Raw genomic sequence first — 17,252 nt, forward strand, 5'->3', positions numbered from 1 at the left:
CTGGTATTTGACTCAAGCTTGCAGCAGAGCAGCCCAGAGTATCAGGAAATGAGCTGGCTGGTTTTTGAAAACATGTATGTACTTAACTTGTCAAAATATTATTTCTTGGCTATATAATAATTTTGGGATCTACTGGTACCTGCTGTCTGTAACCACAGCACAGTCTCAGGATTTAGGCCTTTCTCTCCTCTTAACTAGTCCTGATTTACATATTTGTAAAATAACAGTGTTGCACAGACAGATTTAACCCCTATTTTGTTTTTCATGTTTGTATGGTGACATTTTGAATTCTAGTGCATTACAAACCTCATAATGATCTGCTGACAGCAAAAGAAAGTTATGATATTGAATTGTGTCCTTGATAACACCACAAAGTGCAAAGTGACTAAAAATACCATGTATTTTTAGTAAAATTTGAGTAAATTGTAACAGAGCAGCATTTTCAAATATGTTTACCTGCTTTATATCCTTCCTACTGTTGTGCTTCAAAATACATAATAATAATAAGTTTGGCACAGGAGAAGAAAAAGCAGAAGTATATAGGAAACTTTATGGGAAGAAAGAAATTGAAGTTTTCTAGTGAAATTCTTATTATGTTGTGTTCTTTTGATTTGTCACTTAAATATTGAATTGCCAGCTTGATTAATAGTTATGTGATGGTGTATTGAGTCTGAATTTTTATGTAGAAGAAAATTAACTTCTGTTTCTTAAAACTGAATCTTCTCTGCAGCAGAAAAGTGGGGTAAAGCTCATAATGTAACTACCTCAGGTGCAATTGTACTGTGTGTCTTTGAAAAGTATAAAAAATGTGTCAAAGCTTGTGATGAAATTTTCTAATAAGCAGGTGTGCAAGATAAAATAATGGCATGAGACTTGTACCTATCATCTAAAGAGTCAGATGACTCTAAGGGCTGCCTTTTCAAAAATGTTCTACAGATAGTGGTTTCTTTTTTATAAAAATCGACCAACATATGTTCACTGCAAAGTAAACAAGCAGTGCTACACTGGGGCACAGTTTCTAGGGGCTAATGCAACTTTGAATTGATTTAGTAATACTGAGTTTTCTGCAAGATGAAACAATGGAAGCAAACCTTGAGATATTCTGGATAAAGAATGGCTCATAGCTTGGAGAAATATTTTTTTATGCAGTTGGAAATAAATTAGCCTTCTTTGTAGTTGAAGGCTGAGCCATCAAATCCACACTGCAAAATAAAAACTCTATAAGTATTTTGTAATACTGAGGCAGCTGCCAAATTATTAGGTGAAATCAGTAAGAAATGAAAAATATGCTTTTTGTGGAAACTGTCAAAAGCTGTTTCGTGTTATAAAATTCCTGCTGCCTGATTCTAAAATTTTCTGCTATGAATTAATTACCCAGCTAGGTTACTTCTGCTGTAATTAGTTCTGCATTAGTGGAATGCAGCACCTAAATAAATTAAAAAGGTGAGAATTCTGCTCCATTCCACTCTGCTTTTCAGCTTCCTTCAGTTAAAATTTCTAGGATTACAAAAAAAAGGCTTCTAATTTATTTTTCCTTCACCTGCAAAATTCACAACACATCACTTGGATGAACATCCGTTTTGTTTTCTGTCTGTAGATAACACAAAGATGTGTCTAATCCTCATCAGCAATTCCTTTGGCTTCTCTGGTGTTGGCTCTGACTTTTTCCTGCAGCTTATTTCAGTGGAGTGTGCAGAAGGATCTCTGTCAGGACTCACTGTGCTGTTAGGTATTACCTGTTGCTTTTCCTCAATAGCCAAAAACTGATAAAATTTATCTTGGTTTGACTTGCATAAGCTCTTAAGAAGGGGGTATTTTGTATAATATTCATAAGTTTTTCTTCCCTTTGCAACAACATGATCTATGGTACTTATTCTTACTTACTTCTCTCTTTTATATTAATTGGGCAGATTATCTCCTCAGCTTGGTGGTGTGGGCGCTTTCCTGTTCTACTAAAAATTGAATGTATAGTTGAAAGTATTCTGTGAATCATGACAATAGCCTTTTTCCAGTTTTTATTATTTTTGTTTAGGTATATATATCTTTATTAAATGCATCATGCTTTACTGCTTGTAAATGTAGAAGATATAAATCTCACACGTGTTTGTATGTTCTGTAATGTAAGTAGGTCTGGAAATGCTGCAGTGTCACTGTGAAGTGCATTAATTCTACCACCTAGTAACTATCACAACAACTAAATAAAAGAAGATAAATGAACAATTAGATGTTTTATATGCAGTGTCCTACTAGAGGAACAGAAGAGGACATAAATATTATTTATATATAAAGGATGATAGGAGTTGTTATTATAACAGTATTTTAATTTTATTATAATTTAACAGTGCTTATTTCTAGTCTTATATGGTTATAGAAGAAGTTTCTGAAATGTCCACAGAAACGATATTGAGCCATTGCTGAGATAAGTAACATTTACAGCTGCCTAAATTTAGACTGTGCAACGCTGTTTGTGTAGCTCCTCATCTCTGGAAGGTTGTCTGGTATTTCTTAGTTAATGGAAATATCTTTAATACTACCAGTGAGATGCTGCTCAAAATCCAGGCAGATTTACCATTGTAAACTATGCTTGGAAGAGATGTGTAACTGTCAAAGGAGCTGCCTGGCCATGTATAGTGATGGGATTATGCAGATATGTCTCTGCTTGTTGCTAAAGGTTCACAAGGCTCTCATGAGACTAAAGTATAAAGAAAACCATTGATATACCAGCACAAAAATCAAAGAATAGTCCAATAACTATCACAACAAAGAGAAGCAGCTACCATAGGCAGAGTAACTGAAGAGAACAATTGTAAACCTTGTTACTGAACAGAGAGATTGAAGGATGAGTGAAAATAATAGTTTCCAGGGAATATAGGCATATTGATGTGAGTGGAAACAGCTCCTGCCAGGATTTGTCACCAATTACTTTTCCCCTGTGCTGTAAGGGAGAACCCTATTGCTCTATTTAATTATTCAGAACTATGATATTGCTCTCCCCTAGTTTCTTCAGAAAGGGCTCAGGAAAAAACCTAACCTTTCTAGAATACCTATGTATACAGTAAATTAAACAAGCTGTTAGCTCTTGGTATGATCTAAGAGATGTTGCCAAATAAATTTTTTAATTCAGATTTTTATTTTAAATAGGTAGCCAAAAAAAAAAAAAAAAACAAACAGCAGTTTTGATCATATATATCAGAAATATTGTAAATTTGATGACAACAGCTGCAGAATTTTGTGTTCTCTCTAAGTAAACTTTATATGCCAAATAACATCATGCAGCCAAGCGGACACATTCAAATCATACCATCATTTATTTAGGTTTTTTTGAATTCTTGGTCACATGGCTCCTTATGGAGTTTATCACCTATGATGGGAATAATTCAAGCACCTATAGCTCAGAACTGCCCCCTAAAAATATACTAGTGGTTCAAAGAATAAAAATATCACAGAATCAATAAGGCTGGAAAATACCTCTAACACTGAGTCCCACCTTTGACTGAACACCACCTTGTCAACCAGACATGACACCAAGTGCCACATTCAGTCTTTCCTTAAGCACCTCCAGGGATGGTGACTCCACCAGCTCCAGGTGCACTCATTCCTATGACTAATCACCCTTTCTGTGAAGAAATTTCTCCTAATGTCTAACCTGAATCTCCCCAGCTGCAGCTGGAGACTATAAAAAGGGATTTGGGGAATTTATTTTTAAACCAGGAAAAACACCTGCCGTATGATTTTTAGACACTGAAAGATTGGTATAGCAAGTATAAATGACAAAGGAAATGCTTAGCAGCCAAGAAAGCCAGAATTCAAGCAGAAAAGTAGTAATGGGAATATCTAGACAAAAACAAATGTGAGAAGCATTAAAAAATTTCCATTAATTGGTTCATTGGAAAATACTGAATTACTGAAGAAAATTTACTAAATGGAAAAGCTAGAGAAAATTAATCATTGTGAAACAATACTGCATGAGATGCTGTTAAGCCTATGTGAAATAAGAAAACATCCAATCACTTCTCTGATTTTTATTGTTGGCATTTGAGACATGTTTTCTTTGAAGGTTAGCAGATTTTAGCTATGTATTGAAGGCAAATTTCACAATTCTCCTCATGAAAGCTGCATGAATGGACAAGTACTATTTTATAAAATATTTACAATGCAGCTCACATGACATCAGGGCACTGAAAGACAAACAATAATCAAGAACATGCACTGAGAACCTGTGAATACTGAAATTCAGAGGGGATGTGTTTTGCAGCACTTTTCCTCTCAAAGAACCTCCCTTTGAAGTTGATCAGCACTCTGCTCCTCAGAGGAGTTTGGGATGCTGTTGCTGGCACCCACATCACAAGTGATGAAAAATGTTTACTTAAATAGCCATCAGTATTTGTGTCAAATTCTTAATCTTTGCCTTTGATAGTGTTCAACAGTGATCCATAGCAAGAACATAAAAGTTTGTTCAGATTTCCCTCAAGGAATGTGAAATATTCTGAAATCCATGAGTCTGTAATGAGCTGGAAAATTTCTGCAAGTTTCAGTGGTTTTAGGCCACAATTAATATATGGTGTCATGACTCAGGTAAAGGTATACTTTCCTCTGTCATAAAAAATAGACATGCTTTTTCTCTGTTGTATTTGCTTTCTCTCTAGTGCATGTTCTACTTTCTATGGTACTGTCAAAATTATTATGATATAATATTATAGGAGAGTAAGTAATTCACTCATCTGGGATATGGAAATTCTGTTAATTTTAGAACGTACATTTAATAAAATTGCATAATTGGCAGAGACTTTTTCATATTATACTGTGTTTATTAGAGAAAATCTCTTTGCATTAGGTTCAAAGCCAGAAATTGATTTCCAAAGGAGCCAAGGGCCTAGGTTGCTTAGATATTTTGAAAATCCCACTAGGTCTCTGTTTGCAGCTTTTTGGCACATAAATACCCTCGAAAATCTGGCTTAAGACTTATAACAGTAACACAAAGGAATAAAAACTTGTTATTCAAGCCAGAAGGATTTTACTGGCACTGAGCATATTGATGTTACACTGGGGAAAATTATATTTACATGTTATAGAGCACTGAATTAATCATAACATAAAATAAAACTTTGTTTAACATGTGTAAAGAATCTGTTCTCCAATACATTATTCCATGTAGGGATTGAGATAAAGTATTTTACCAGCCTAGGAAAGCTATAAACAGGGAAGTGACCAGTGTTCAATGGTTGATTAGTAGTCTGGAAAAAAGACATGGAAAAACCAAAACAGATTGCTCAGCCTTAATACCAGATCCATTTCTGGTTTTCTTTTGAATAAGCCTCTTCAAGTCAGCTTGTCCATTTTGCAGTTCCTATGAAAATATCTCATATAATTTCAAAATAACCTTGAAATGATTTATTTTGATAATTTTAATGTTATAAATCCAAAAGAGGAATAGATATTTTGGCTTTTGGGTTATCCCTAGGCAAGGGAAGAATTTAATCCAGTATAATCTATATACTGCACCATGTATATATTTTTTTCATGGCCTCAGGAAGGCTCAAGAGCTGAAAGCTCTATATTAATTTTGGATGGTTAGTTTCTATTCTGATGAAAAGTATTTATTTATATCTGCAATGATACAGTTGAAGTAGCAAGAGCTATAGGGCTCAGAAAATGTTTGCAATACTTTTATAATTTAATCTTAAATTCAGGCCGTAATTGCAGGAAACAGATTTTGATTAACTTTCCTGAAACTCAGCTGTATATCCATCTGTAATAAAAGAACTGAAAATATAATTGATAGACCTGATTTAGGAATTTTTCCTAAATTTTTCCACCTTGCTTCCATAACATGTAACATTTCTGGTGTGTTGTGAAGGACTGGTAAAATCCAAATTCTCTGCTATGTTAAAAAAAAATCCAGCTTGACGTGGGAATAGGTGTATTTACCACTGAAGTAGATTCGTGCTGAAGTAGATGCAGAGGCTGTATGCCTGATTTATTGTGCTCACCTCGCTCTAAAATAAATTCAGGGAGATACAGAACTGGATATGACATGACACTGGCAAAAACGTTGGTATAGTTCTGCAATGAGCAGTACCCCCTCCTCCAGATAAGGAATGTAAACGGCCTCCACAATCTGCTCTGCAGCTTTTTGGAGGTCACTGGGTGCAAAAAGGTGGAACTGGGTCATTCAATCAGCTGAAGACTTGGTTGAGAGTTTGAGATGATTTGGCTGATCAATATCATTTGGATAGTCTTTGCAGGCAATGGCTGTTTGAAGGAATTAAATAATCTTCACACCTGGCTGGAGTATTTCTGTTGAAGAAGTCCCAGCTGGTAGAGAGTGAGTGATGTTTCTGCTTGTGTAGCACCTGCTTTTGATTTCAGAGGGGAAACAAGAAAATTACTTCAATGGGTGGTGACATCAAATACAGATGTTGCCTGCAGAAAGCATGTTACCTCTAATTTACTAAGGGAAAGCACTTCTACCTTACACCATGGACAGATTCAAAGCTCCAGCTGTAATCTCCCAGAGGAAGAGACAAAAAGGGTTGCATTCCCCAGAACTTTCCTGCAGTTATGAAATAAAGTTCAGTAACTTTGTCATTTTTATTATGCAGAGGAAGATGGGGATGACCAGAAGGACGTTTTTGATGGAACTGGGAAGAAGAAAAGGTTTCAGAGTAGAAAGTGAGCTAAGGTAGGAAAGTATTTATATGTTTTGAAATAATGTGTAATAATGCTTTTTAACACATTTAAATTCAACAAATATTGTCATACAAGTGACTGTGGTAGAAAATTTTGCCTATGTTTTTGGTGGATATATTTGGCTCTTTCCATTATTGATATGTTTCAGGAGTTCAGTGGGTGTTTCTAGCATGTGGTTTATTTTTATTGTCTTCTGGACAGAGAGCAATGAAAGCACAAAACTTAGCAAAATTTCTATTATTTCACTTTTAAAATGTGCATTTCTAATTTATCTTAAATCTGTCAATTTTCATGTGTCTGCATATAAATTGTGTCTTTAGCTTATCTGAATCACTCATTGTTTATTTCCCCTTTGAAGTCAGTTTAAGATTAATCTAAATTTAATGGCCAATTTTGAAAATGAAAAAAGTTAAATGTACAGGAATGGAAACTGTGATGGGTCAAGGAGGGCAGTTGTATACATCATCTCTGATATTATAGTGTTTAACTTTTTAACCATAATATGAGTCTCAAAGTTATGGCTCATGCTTTGGTATAATCTGGAAGAGCACTGGAGAAAAATCTTAGGAGTAAAATGCCATGGATGCGGCATTTGAGAGTGAAAATGCACTCCAGATTTAGGTTTGTCTGGTTTTAGCAAACCAACTCATTCTGAAGGAAGCCTTCCTACAAACCGTACTCTACATAAATGCTGGTTATGTCCTTATGCAGTTTTCCAAAAGCTCCATCATTATATAGGTTCTCTGAAAAGCTGGAGGAGAACCAAGTATTGATCATGTCTCTGGATCTGCACTAAGGGAGAATTCAGCTGGGTTCTCCTATAAAGGTGTATTTCCACAGACTTCCTTTCAATCCCAATAAACTTTGAAAGTCTGAGGAAGGAGGGAGGGTAAAATAATTTATAAAGCAAGATTGAAGCAGGTATTGAAAAGGAGGAGGCAATTAGCATCTGATACAAAACTAATTGAATTCTTGGGGAAAAAAGAAATTAAGAGTTATGTTTTGGATCCTACATCTATAATATGTAGAGAACTGTGTAAATGCTTTATCTGGGCTGCTTTGACACATAGGTCTTTATTGCCAGTATTTTAGACTTTCTGTAAATTTTGTGAGGCAGCTGTTATGCTTAATTTCTTAGCTGCTACTGGATAAAACAAAACTATTTAGCTGTTGATTTTTGCTTTTGAAAATGACACAGGAAATGCTAAATTTGTTATGTTCTGTACCAAGAAAATAGCACAGCTGTACAGGTAGGAGAGGAAAGAGGAAACTGGAGCACAGCAGCTAAACTGCTGCTGTGAGCATACTTATGGCAAAGTTCCCAGCTTTGCAGCTTGGTAGGAATACATAACGTATGAATATTTTATATGAAGTGAAATAAACCACAGGAAGCAGAAGTTCTATGTCTCTGGTTTTTTTTTTTTTTTTTTAACTCAAGTATAAAGATGTGACAGTTTAATTAAGATAGGACCTAGCAGGGTTAAATAATAAACCCAACAGTATTTCTTGGAGATTCTCTTAATCTGTGTTTGTAACCTTTTAGAAAAAAAAAATAAATTGGGACTTACTCTGCTCTACAAGTTCCACTATATATCATGACACACATTTCTGAAATACAGTCCTTTCAGTACTTTTCTTATAGCTCCAAACTACAATATGTTTATTGCATTGGAGAGTTATTTGATAACAGTTTTCTATGGAGAAATTCCAATATTTGTCATTGTGATTTCATGACTTAATGAAATTTGTGATCACTCATTTGAATAAGGATCACAGAGATAGGCCAAGGGATTTTTTTGGTTTTCTGGAAGGTAATTTACTTTGAAGGGTTGTGCAGTCTACTGTTAACAGCACACATCATGTTTTGAAGTCGATGTTAACGAGTAATTGCCACCAGTGGTATCTCTCTGCTTTCACAGGCTGATGGCTCCACTTCTCCAGGTGTTACAGAGGGTTGCAGAGCAATCTGTTAGGGCCCCCATTGGAAATTTACTGTATATGCAGAAGGCTCTCACCATCATGAGCACAGACTTTCAAATGGGCGTGGCTGCCATTAAGAAAATTTATGTTCCAACTCTAGTTTTCCTTTTGTAAAAATAGTGTCAAATAGTGACACTGCCTGTCTGTGCCTTTCCTGTGAGTTTAGGAATCTGTTGCCTGATAGAAATTAATGTTGGAATATATCTTCTAGATAATTAAGTTCTACAAGTTGATGGAAATGAAGAATGTTCTCCTTTCTCTCTTTTTTTTTTTTGTGTTGGTGACAGCACCCTCATGGGATGCATAGGGAGCAGGAGAACTCCAAATCGTTCAAAATTTCCCACCAAATCTGTATTTTTCTAAACTTGCTGAGAAACATCAGCAGGCCAGATAGAAACTTACAGATCATCCTAAGTATGCACATAATCTTTTTTTGAAACATAGCTTTGTCCCTGTCCATTATTTTCCTGTCATGGGTACAGAAGTGTCTCTTTAATCTTTAAAAGGATCACCTTTTAATCAGGTGATCCTTTCCAATGTTGTTCTAGTACAGCAACTGAAGTTTACTGCAATAACATTTGTGCTATTGTAATTTTAGGCAATGTACACCATATAATGTATTGAATAACAATTCAAGCTGTAAATTTTGTGTTCACTAAACCATCAGCTTTGTTATACTGGCTTAGCAGCAAGGAAATGGTGTTTATATGGAACATGTAGGTCATAAGATTTAATTAATGAACCATTGGCAATGCCATATGTAATGAACAGCTTCATACAAGTATAGAAAATGTAAGTATCCAGAAAGATATAATTAGCTGTAAAGTTTTAAATAATTATTGTTAACTGAGTTGTTAATGTTGCAAAGCTTTCACTCATTGATGAGGAATATTGGGAAGAGGCTGTCAGGTGTTGTCAAGCAGCTTTTTAATTATGGTACTGCTTGTGTAAGCTAAATATTTTCAGAATTGCAAAGAATGTGTATTAGGTTAGTGTCTATGTAAGGTAAATGATCCTTCAAGAAAGAAAATGCTGCACTTACAGGAGCTGTCAGACTATAATCTTTCCTCAAGGCAGAGTCAGTGACTAGAATAAATATATGATGATATGAAAACTTCAGTGCATCCCACATATACAGTGTACACTACAATTGTCAGGAAGTGGATGGTAAGTAAATACAGAAATAACAGCTCTGTATCTGTGTACAGTTGGATTTAGTGAAAAAGAAAATAAATTTTTTTGTGTACTTCTTGACAGTGATTCTGTCACTCATATTGTGGCTGAGAACAATTCTTACTTGGAGGTGCTGGACTGGCTGAAAGGACAGGCTGTGGATGACAGCTCTAGGTTTCAACTCCTGGACATCTCCTGGTTCACAGCCTGCATGGAGGCAGGAAGACCAGTTGATTCAGAAATGAAGTATCGTCTCATGGTAAGGCAGATCCTGCAGTGTGAGTACAGTGATATTAATATATATAATTGTGTTGTGTTATTATTTTTAAAATTGTTTTTTCCTGTGAAATTTGCATGAGTAATTCACACAGATTCAATAGAGTAGAAACACCTTCCGTGCCTTATTTATTGGTGTCTGGTAATGCTGAGTTACTGTGTCATCACAGGGTACAAAGTGGTAAATACAGAATCACAGAATGGTTTGGGCTGGAAGGGACCTTAGAGATTGTCCAGCTTCCACTGCCCTGCCATGGGCAGGGATACCACACAGTAGATCAGGTTGCTCAAAGTCCCATTTGAGACTTGAACACTTCCAGGGATGGGGCAGCCACATCTTCCCTGGATAACCTGTTCCAGCGCCTCCACACCCTCACAGAAAAGAATTTCTTCTGTACAGATGATTCAAATTTCCCCTCTACCAGTGTAAAGCCATTACACCCTGTCTTATCACTGTTCCCTTGTAACAAGTTCTCTCTCTGGTTCTCTGGCAGACCCTTAAATTACTGGAAGTCAGCTGTTAGGTCTTCCTGAAGCTTTAAGAGGCGGAACAGCCCCAGTTCCTCTGCAATGTCCATCAGTGAGGCACTTGTTGCTGTTCTGGTACTTGTGGTATTTGCTCAAATGCATCAATATAATGGTAAATATCCCAGGGAGAGCAGTGCATTTCAATTGGCTGTTGAGGCATTCTTGGCCTCCTCAAAACAATGCAAAAATATTACAACTTTTGCTGTTGCAAGGTGATCAGCTAACAGCCGGTACCTTGAAGGACCTGCAAAAAGAAGACTGATGTAGTCTGTGGACATGTGTTTACAGACTTGGCACCATGAAGTAAAATTGTGCTGAGAAAAAAATTTTATTATATTCTATTATCTCTCAATAGAAGCTGTTAGTCAGAGGATATTGGACATGGCAGACTGCTGATTTGATGCATGGTGTTTGATCTTGAAGAAATGGATGATGATTTTTTTTCCTCTGATCTATATCTGACAAATTACCTGCTAATTTCTCAGATTGGAGCATAGTGAGGAGCAGTGGTACTCAATACCTCAGCGCAGACTGTGAGTGGTGGGGGTTTGGTGGGGATGCCAGGTGTGCTGTGCCCAGCTTGTGCCACTGAGCCATGAAATAGTCCCAGCACTGCAGCTGGATGAAGCTGCACCTCATTCTGCAGCTGCCCCAGCCTCACGGTGACGGCTTTCATGTGCAGCAGCAAAGAAATCCATTTTATATGTCAAGAGAAATACAAGAATGATCTAAAGCTCTCTGAAGTAAAGTGAGGGATTCCTTCTGATTCCTGAGAGTCTGGATTAGGCTCTGTGTGACCACACTGGGACCAGGGCAGGATGTGCAGCACGTGCCCTCCTCTGAGGTACTGAGTGCCTGAATATTTAACAGCAGCATTGCACTGTTTGCTGCTTCTTCATTTTGGTATTTAGATTAAGAAAGATGATTCATAAATACCATCCTTTCCCAAGAAAAACTGTAGCTCCTGATTATTTTTTCCAGTCATATTCCATTTTCATTACGAGAAATATTTTCTAGGTTTTTACATACAAGAATCACTGTTTAATAACAGTTTGGACTGGGGGGGAGGGGGAAGTGAATACACCAGATGGAGCTGTCGCTCTCAGACTCAGCATGATTCGACGACAGAATGTCTGTTTATATTTGAAATCCCTCCAAGGATATATTTTTTGCAATAAATTTATAATATTTTTCAATGATTCTGGTGGAGAGAGAATAGATGAAATAAATTAGTATAAAAAGAAAAAATACAAAAAAAATACAAAAGGAAGACTAGTAGCTACTGCTTTATTTTATCTTACAGGCCATAAAAATATAAATACAGGAAATGCAAAGAAGCTCTCTAAACAAGTAATGCATCAAAACCATGAACAAAATCCTGTGAACCTTCCTGAGAATTTCACATCAGCATTAAAAATAAATCAAACTACCTTTTATGTACATTCTTAATTTCAGCAATATGAGCAGACCTATAGTTTCAGATAGCTCAGAAGATGTGCTTTCATACGTTTTTTTTCTTTTCCAAGCTAGAAACACCTTTGTCTTTCTTCAAAATTCCTCCAATTTTTTTTTCTTTAAGTCAATGAGAGGTTTTTTACATCAATGAAACTGCCTTAGTTTTATATAACTCCTTTTTGAATATTGGTGTAGCATAAACTTCTGAAAAATATATAAGTACTGTCAGGAGATCATAATCATACTGTGAGACTGGCTCTGCAAGTAAAAGCTTATGTTTTTATTGAAACAAAGATTTCATGCTAATAAATGCAGAGTACAATAAGGAAGTTAGTGACAGTCATGCTGATATTTTTAAAGCTTATAAAACCAATCTTAATTATATAGTTTCTCTGAGGTAATAAACATTTTGTAAAGCAAACAAGGAGAAAACAAGAATTCTAGGGGTGTAGCGAATTTTAGAAAATTTTCTTTAGCAGTGTCACCATGCTAATTTTTTTTCTGCCTTGAGAAATGAGGAAAGATTGAAGTAAAGGTTAATTTTCTTTTTAAGTACTAGACCGAACTCATACATAATGTAATTTAATTGGAATTTTGCTGAAGACAAATTTGGTTCGTTATGTCAGACTTGTAAAATGTGAAATGAAAGTGAATTAACAAACCTTGAACTCAAGCTAGATCATTAGGGTTTTGAAGTAAAAGGAATGGATTGCAGTGGGGGAATGTTTTGGGTGAAATCTTGTCCCCACATAGTTTTGTGGTCAAATTCCCATTAATATCAATAGCAGTAAGATTTCATCTTTCAGATCCTATAGTAGGCTATTTGGAATGTTATTCTTCATCCAGGACATTTGTTTTACTGCATCAGTAAAAAGAAATACCCTTTTTCATGCAAAACAAGGGGAATAAAGTCAGAGTTACAGACCATTAGCTAACACCCTAATTAAAATTGTCATTAAAGTACTTCTTTCTGTGGTAGTGAATGATCCAAGAGGTGCTCTGATGTCTGTGATTTATAGAGAATAAAGGGTTGGTTGACCAGATTTAAGATGGACAGAATTATTATTGATTCATTCAGTCACAGTTGATTTTTAAGGTTAGTAGCCATCATTTAGTTTAATAAGCTTTGGAAATATGGTAGCCAAATATCTGCTTTGAAAGGGAAGCAAAATATTTCTGTGGCAAAGGTCAGCCCTGGTGCAGGGACACCTTTCCTAGCACAAGCAGATGAGTACTCTTGACAATAGCAGGACATGGACATTAATAGATGCACAAGGACATTGCTAGAAAGTGCTGATGTTTCCTGGGTTATGGAAGAGAAAGAGGCAGAGGGGAGCTGTTCAGAGAGGTAAAAAGAGAGGAAGAGATCCATAAGGGTTGCTACATACTCAGCAGCCTTAAGAACTGTACTGTGGCTGCATCTCTTCTGCCTTTTCCTCAGTCAGAACCCAGAAGTTGTTAGCTAACTAGGTTTTTGTTTGTTTGTTTGTTTTTTCCTAGAAAGGAAAAGAGATTTATTTATTTGAAGAAAGGATTTTTCTCCACATTAGGGAAAGAAAGTACCATCTTTTGATCCTTTGTCTTATCATGTGTCAGGAGACATATTTAACATTTTCTGGAGCATCTCACTCTGTTTCATTGTGAAAGAGAGAGGCTGTAAGTAATGGAAGAAATCCTTCATACTGACAGCCTGAGTTTCTCAGGAAATAAAAATGAAACTTATAAACTGTCTGCCTTCTCTTCATAAAATGCTGGCTATCAGAGGACTTTATTACTTGGTCAATGCAGCCTGGGCTTTACAGAGCTGCTGGCTGCTTGTCTCTGTGCACTTCATTCACTGCTGCTTCATTTTCTCCCTGTTATTTCCCTATGTCATTATACTTCTTGTGTGTTAAAAAATAATTTGACAAAGAGCAAAGTAGTCCCCCACAATATTAATTCTGCAACCAAGTCTGCCTGCTTTACAAATTAATGCTAGTGGTAAAGGCTGTATCTCCTGCTTATGCCATGTGGAAAATGTCAGTGAAAGAGTAGCAAGTGACATTCACTGCAGCCTGGATGTGGGGTAGGAACTCTGACTAGCTCTAGTGATTAATTATCCTACACATTGGGATATTTTCCTCTGGTTGCCCCTGTGCAGTGTACTGCAAATTCATTTTAATGTAAAGTTATCTAAAACAAAAAAGAGGAATTTTGAATGCTTATATTTTTCCATTTTTCTCTTGTCTTTAGTTCTTTCTTCCCAATAGTAGAAGTTATTTTTGGTCTAATGAGTTTCCAGGATTCCTTGTTCTACACTGTAATTGTGATTGATGGAAGTTTAGGTTTGTCTTGTAATCTGTACAAACAATTTTCTTTCCATCTAGTTTTCCCACCAAATATCAGTTTGAGCAGCATCAATTCTGCTCATGTTCTGCTGCTGATCATTTCTATAGTTCACATGCAGGCATCATAATATTCCCTGCAAATCAGACTGTAGTAATTATTTTTTCCCAGATGTTTTTGCAGTTAATGTCTATCCAAAATTTCTTCTGTTGTTATATACAAAGTCCAGTTAACTAAATGCATAACTCTTACTGATTAAGGAAAATTTTCAAATATCTGTACTAAGGCAGGAATAGGATGTTTATGTTCAGTCTATCACACTCTTAAATGCATAGATTTTCTGCATTAGTCTTACCCTCCTCCACAGTACCAGCTGATGCTACATGTAGGGCTCTTGTTCTCTGTGAGAACCTTCTCTGTGTCCTAGAGAAGGTAAAAGCTTATTATATATTCTGTTCAGTAACATTCTGTTTGTTCAGTCTTTTCAGCTAGCACTGTCATTTCAAGAAGTATATTAGCACTAATCAATCATAGTTTATCTGATTTAAAATCAATTTAAAAACATAATTCATGAATGTGTGCAGAAGTGAATGAGTTGTGTTGCTGTCATGATTGAAACTCATTTTGGTTATTCCCAAGACTTGTGTTACACATAAAATTGTTTTCTATCTTTAAGGGTATGCTAAGAAAACCACCATATAATTCACTACTCCTTCAGTTGTGCAAGCAAATACCTTTTGTGTACATGTGAATACTGATATTTAACTGCTTTGAATTAAATACAAAGGCAAAATTGAAATTATATGAAATTTTAATTGGGGGTGTGGTTATGAAGATATACACATGCTTATAGGTTTGATAGACTTTGTGTGATTTGATACAGGGAAAAAAGAGCTCATCATTCCATTATTGGTGTGAAAATTTCTTTTATGTATTTCCATGACATTTTTAATTGTAATTGTTGAACCCTTTCCCTATGGCTTTTGGATAGTGCAATGCAATAGGTTTTTGACTCATCTGCCAAAAGTTTTCAAGCAAAAGGACCAAGAGCAAAAAATACAGGGAACTGCTGAAGGTACTTCGTGTTTCTGAAGTATTTCAGATTTGGCACATTAAAGAAGGTGAAAGAATTGAAGGACTGGATATATAAAGCAGCAGGAAATCAGTGTGAGTTTGCCTTTCTCTAGGTGCTTCCTAGTCAGGATATTCACAGGTTGAGGACTTGTGCTCAGGACTCTCTTTTCTCAATGGGGATATGACTCTGGATCCCACCTTTTAAGAGAATTCCCATCTTTCAGGGGTGAGTTGCCCACAGACCTGTATGACCTTGGTCTATTTTGCATGGAGCAAAATTAGATGAAATGTGAATGAGCATGGAGATTGGGAAATGCCCATTCAAGTCTTGGCATCTGGTTCCTTTTCCTTTCTTTGGTGAATGTGTAAAAATGATGTCCGGATTGGATCAGCATCTGTGGGAATTGGCTAAGGGAGAGAAACCACATCACCAGCTGGCTGTTGGGTGAATAAAGGATGGAGATTACTCTTCTGTAGCTGCTTATAAATGCTTCCTTCGCTCTAAAATGGCTCCAAAATGAAACATTTAGCTGAATTAATTAAATTGAAATTAAAAATTTTTCTATCATTTAACCTGCAAGAGGGGAGAAAACTCGATTTCCAATTCATACAAAAATATTTCCTCCACTACTCAATTTAGCTACAGGCTGAAAAAGTCAATTGAACATTTCCCTTTGGTCTAATATCCCTAATCTTATATTGAATAATCTAGTGTTTTCTTGGAAAGTTCTGTGTTTTAGAGCTTATCTGCTCTTAAAGTTTTGTAGTTTTTCAACCTTACTGCAGTAGTGAGAGTAGTAGAGACACACATCATTTAGAAAGACCTTTTTTTTTAAATTTAAATGGCAGTGCCATTGAAATTTCCCTGTAAGAACTTACTGCAGAAAATCAAAAATCCCAGTAATAACCAGATAAACTGTACTGTCAGTCCAGTCAATGTGAAATCACCTGTTTTTCATAGGAGGATGACAGGAGCATTATTATTTTCTTGCCTGCTCTTCAAAGGTTTGTATTTTGGGCTCATGAAATGTACTTTTTTGTATTTTTAAGCTATTTGCCATGTGTGTCACTAAATCTTTTTTTTACCCTTCTTAGGAGCAATCCCAATCTCCTCCTCTGAATACACCTGAATTGGAAATGCCAGCATTTATTGCAACAAAAGTATCTCAGTATTCATGCCAGAGGAAGACAACTTTAAATAACTACAACAAGAAATTCACGGTAATATTTATTCTATAAAATAAAAACTAGTTTAATTAGAATAATTACTATAATACTTACCTCAGTACTTGCTTTCTGTGGCACCCTCAGCAAATTCATGAGTAAACAGGCAGCATAATAACAGTTTAAAAAGTTATAAATCTGCCATACTTAAATTAAAATTGAGTGCAAGCTTAATTGCATCCTCCAAGTATTGCTGAAAGATAACACAGTGGATCTTTAAATACATTAATAGCTTGTAAACACATGAATTTTTAAAACAAATTATAGAATAACATTCCAGAAATGTTTTTTAGCCTTTCATCACGGTCTTAGTTGATGAGCTGGAAGTATGATAAACAAAAGTTTGGTTTAGGTGAGTCAAAGTTGCTGTGCTGCCTTTTGGTTTGCCCCAGTTCAGTTCTTCAAAGTATGGTACTAAACTTCAGATTTTCACAACTGAGCAATTATGAAAACAGACTGCATGTTAATTACTTTAACATCACAAACCCCCCTTTGAATTATCTAGTTAAATCTTGGAGACTGTCATA

The 17,252-nt window shown here is 35.8% G+C and overlaps 1 protein-coding gene across 1 annotated transcript in view; it reads left to right on the top strand.

Moving 5' to 3' along the window:
* Positions 1-6,479: 6,479 nt before the first annotated feature.
* Positions 6,480-17,252, top strand: part of DNTT (DNA nucleotidylexotransferase) — an 82,329-nt gene continuing 71,556 nt past the window's right edge. The window contains exons 1-3 of the mRNA XM_031505260.2: positions 6,480-6,682; positions 9,928-10,102; positions 16,597-16,722. Coding sequence (XP_031361120.2) covers positions 6,480-6,682; positions 9,928-10,102; positions 16,597-16,722 — 504 coding nt within the window. The remainder of the gene's footprint in view (positions 6,683-9,927; positions 10,103-16,596; positions 16,723-17,252) is intronic.

This window comes from Lonchura striata, chromosome 7 (assembly GCF_046129695.1).
Source record: "Lonchura striata isolate bLonStr1 chromosome 7, bLonStr1.mat, whole genome shotgun sequence".
In the NCBI taxonomy this organism is placed as follows: Eukaryota; Metazoa; Chordata; class Aves; order Passeriformes; family Estrildidae; genus Lonchura; species Lonchura striata.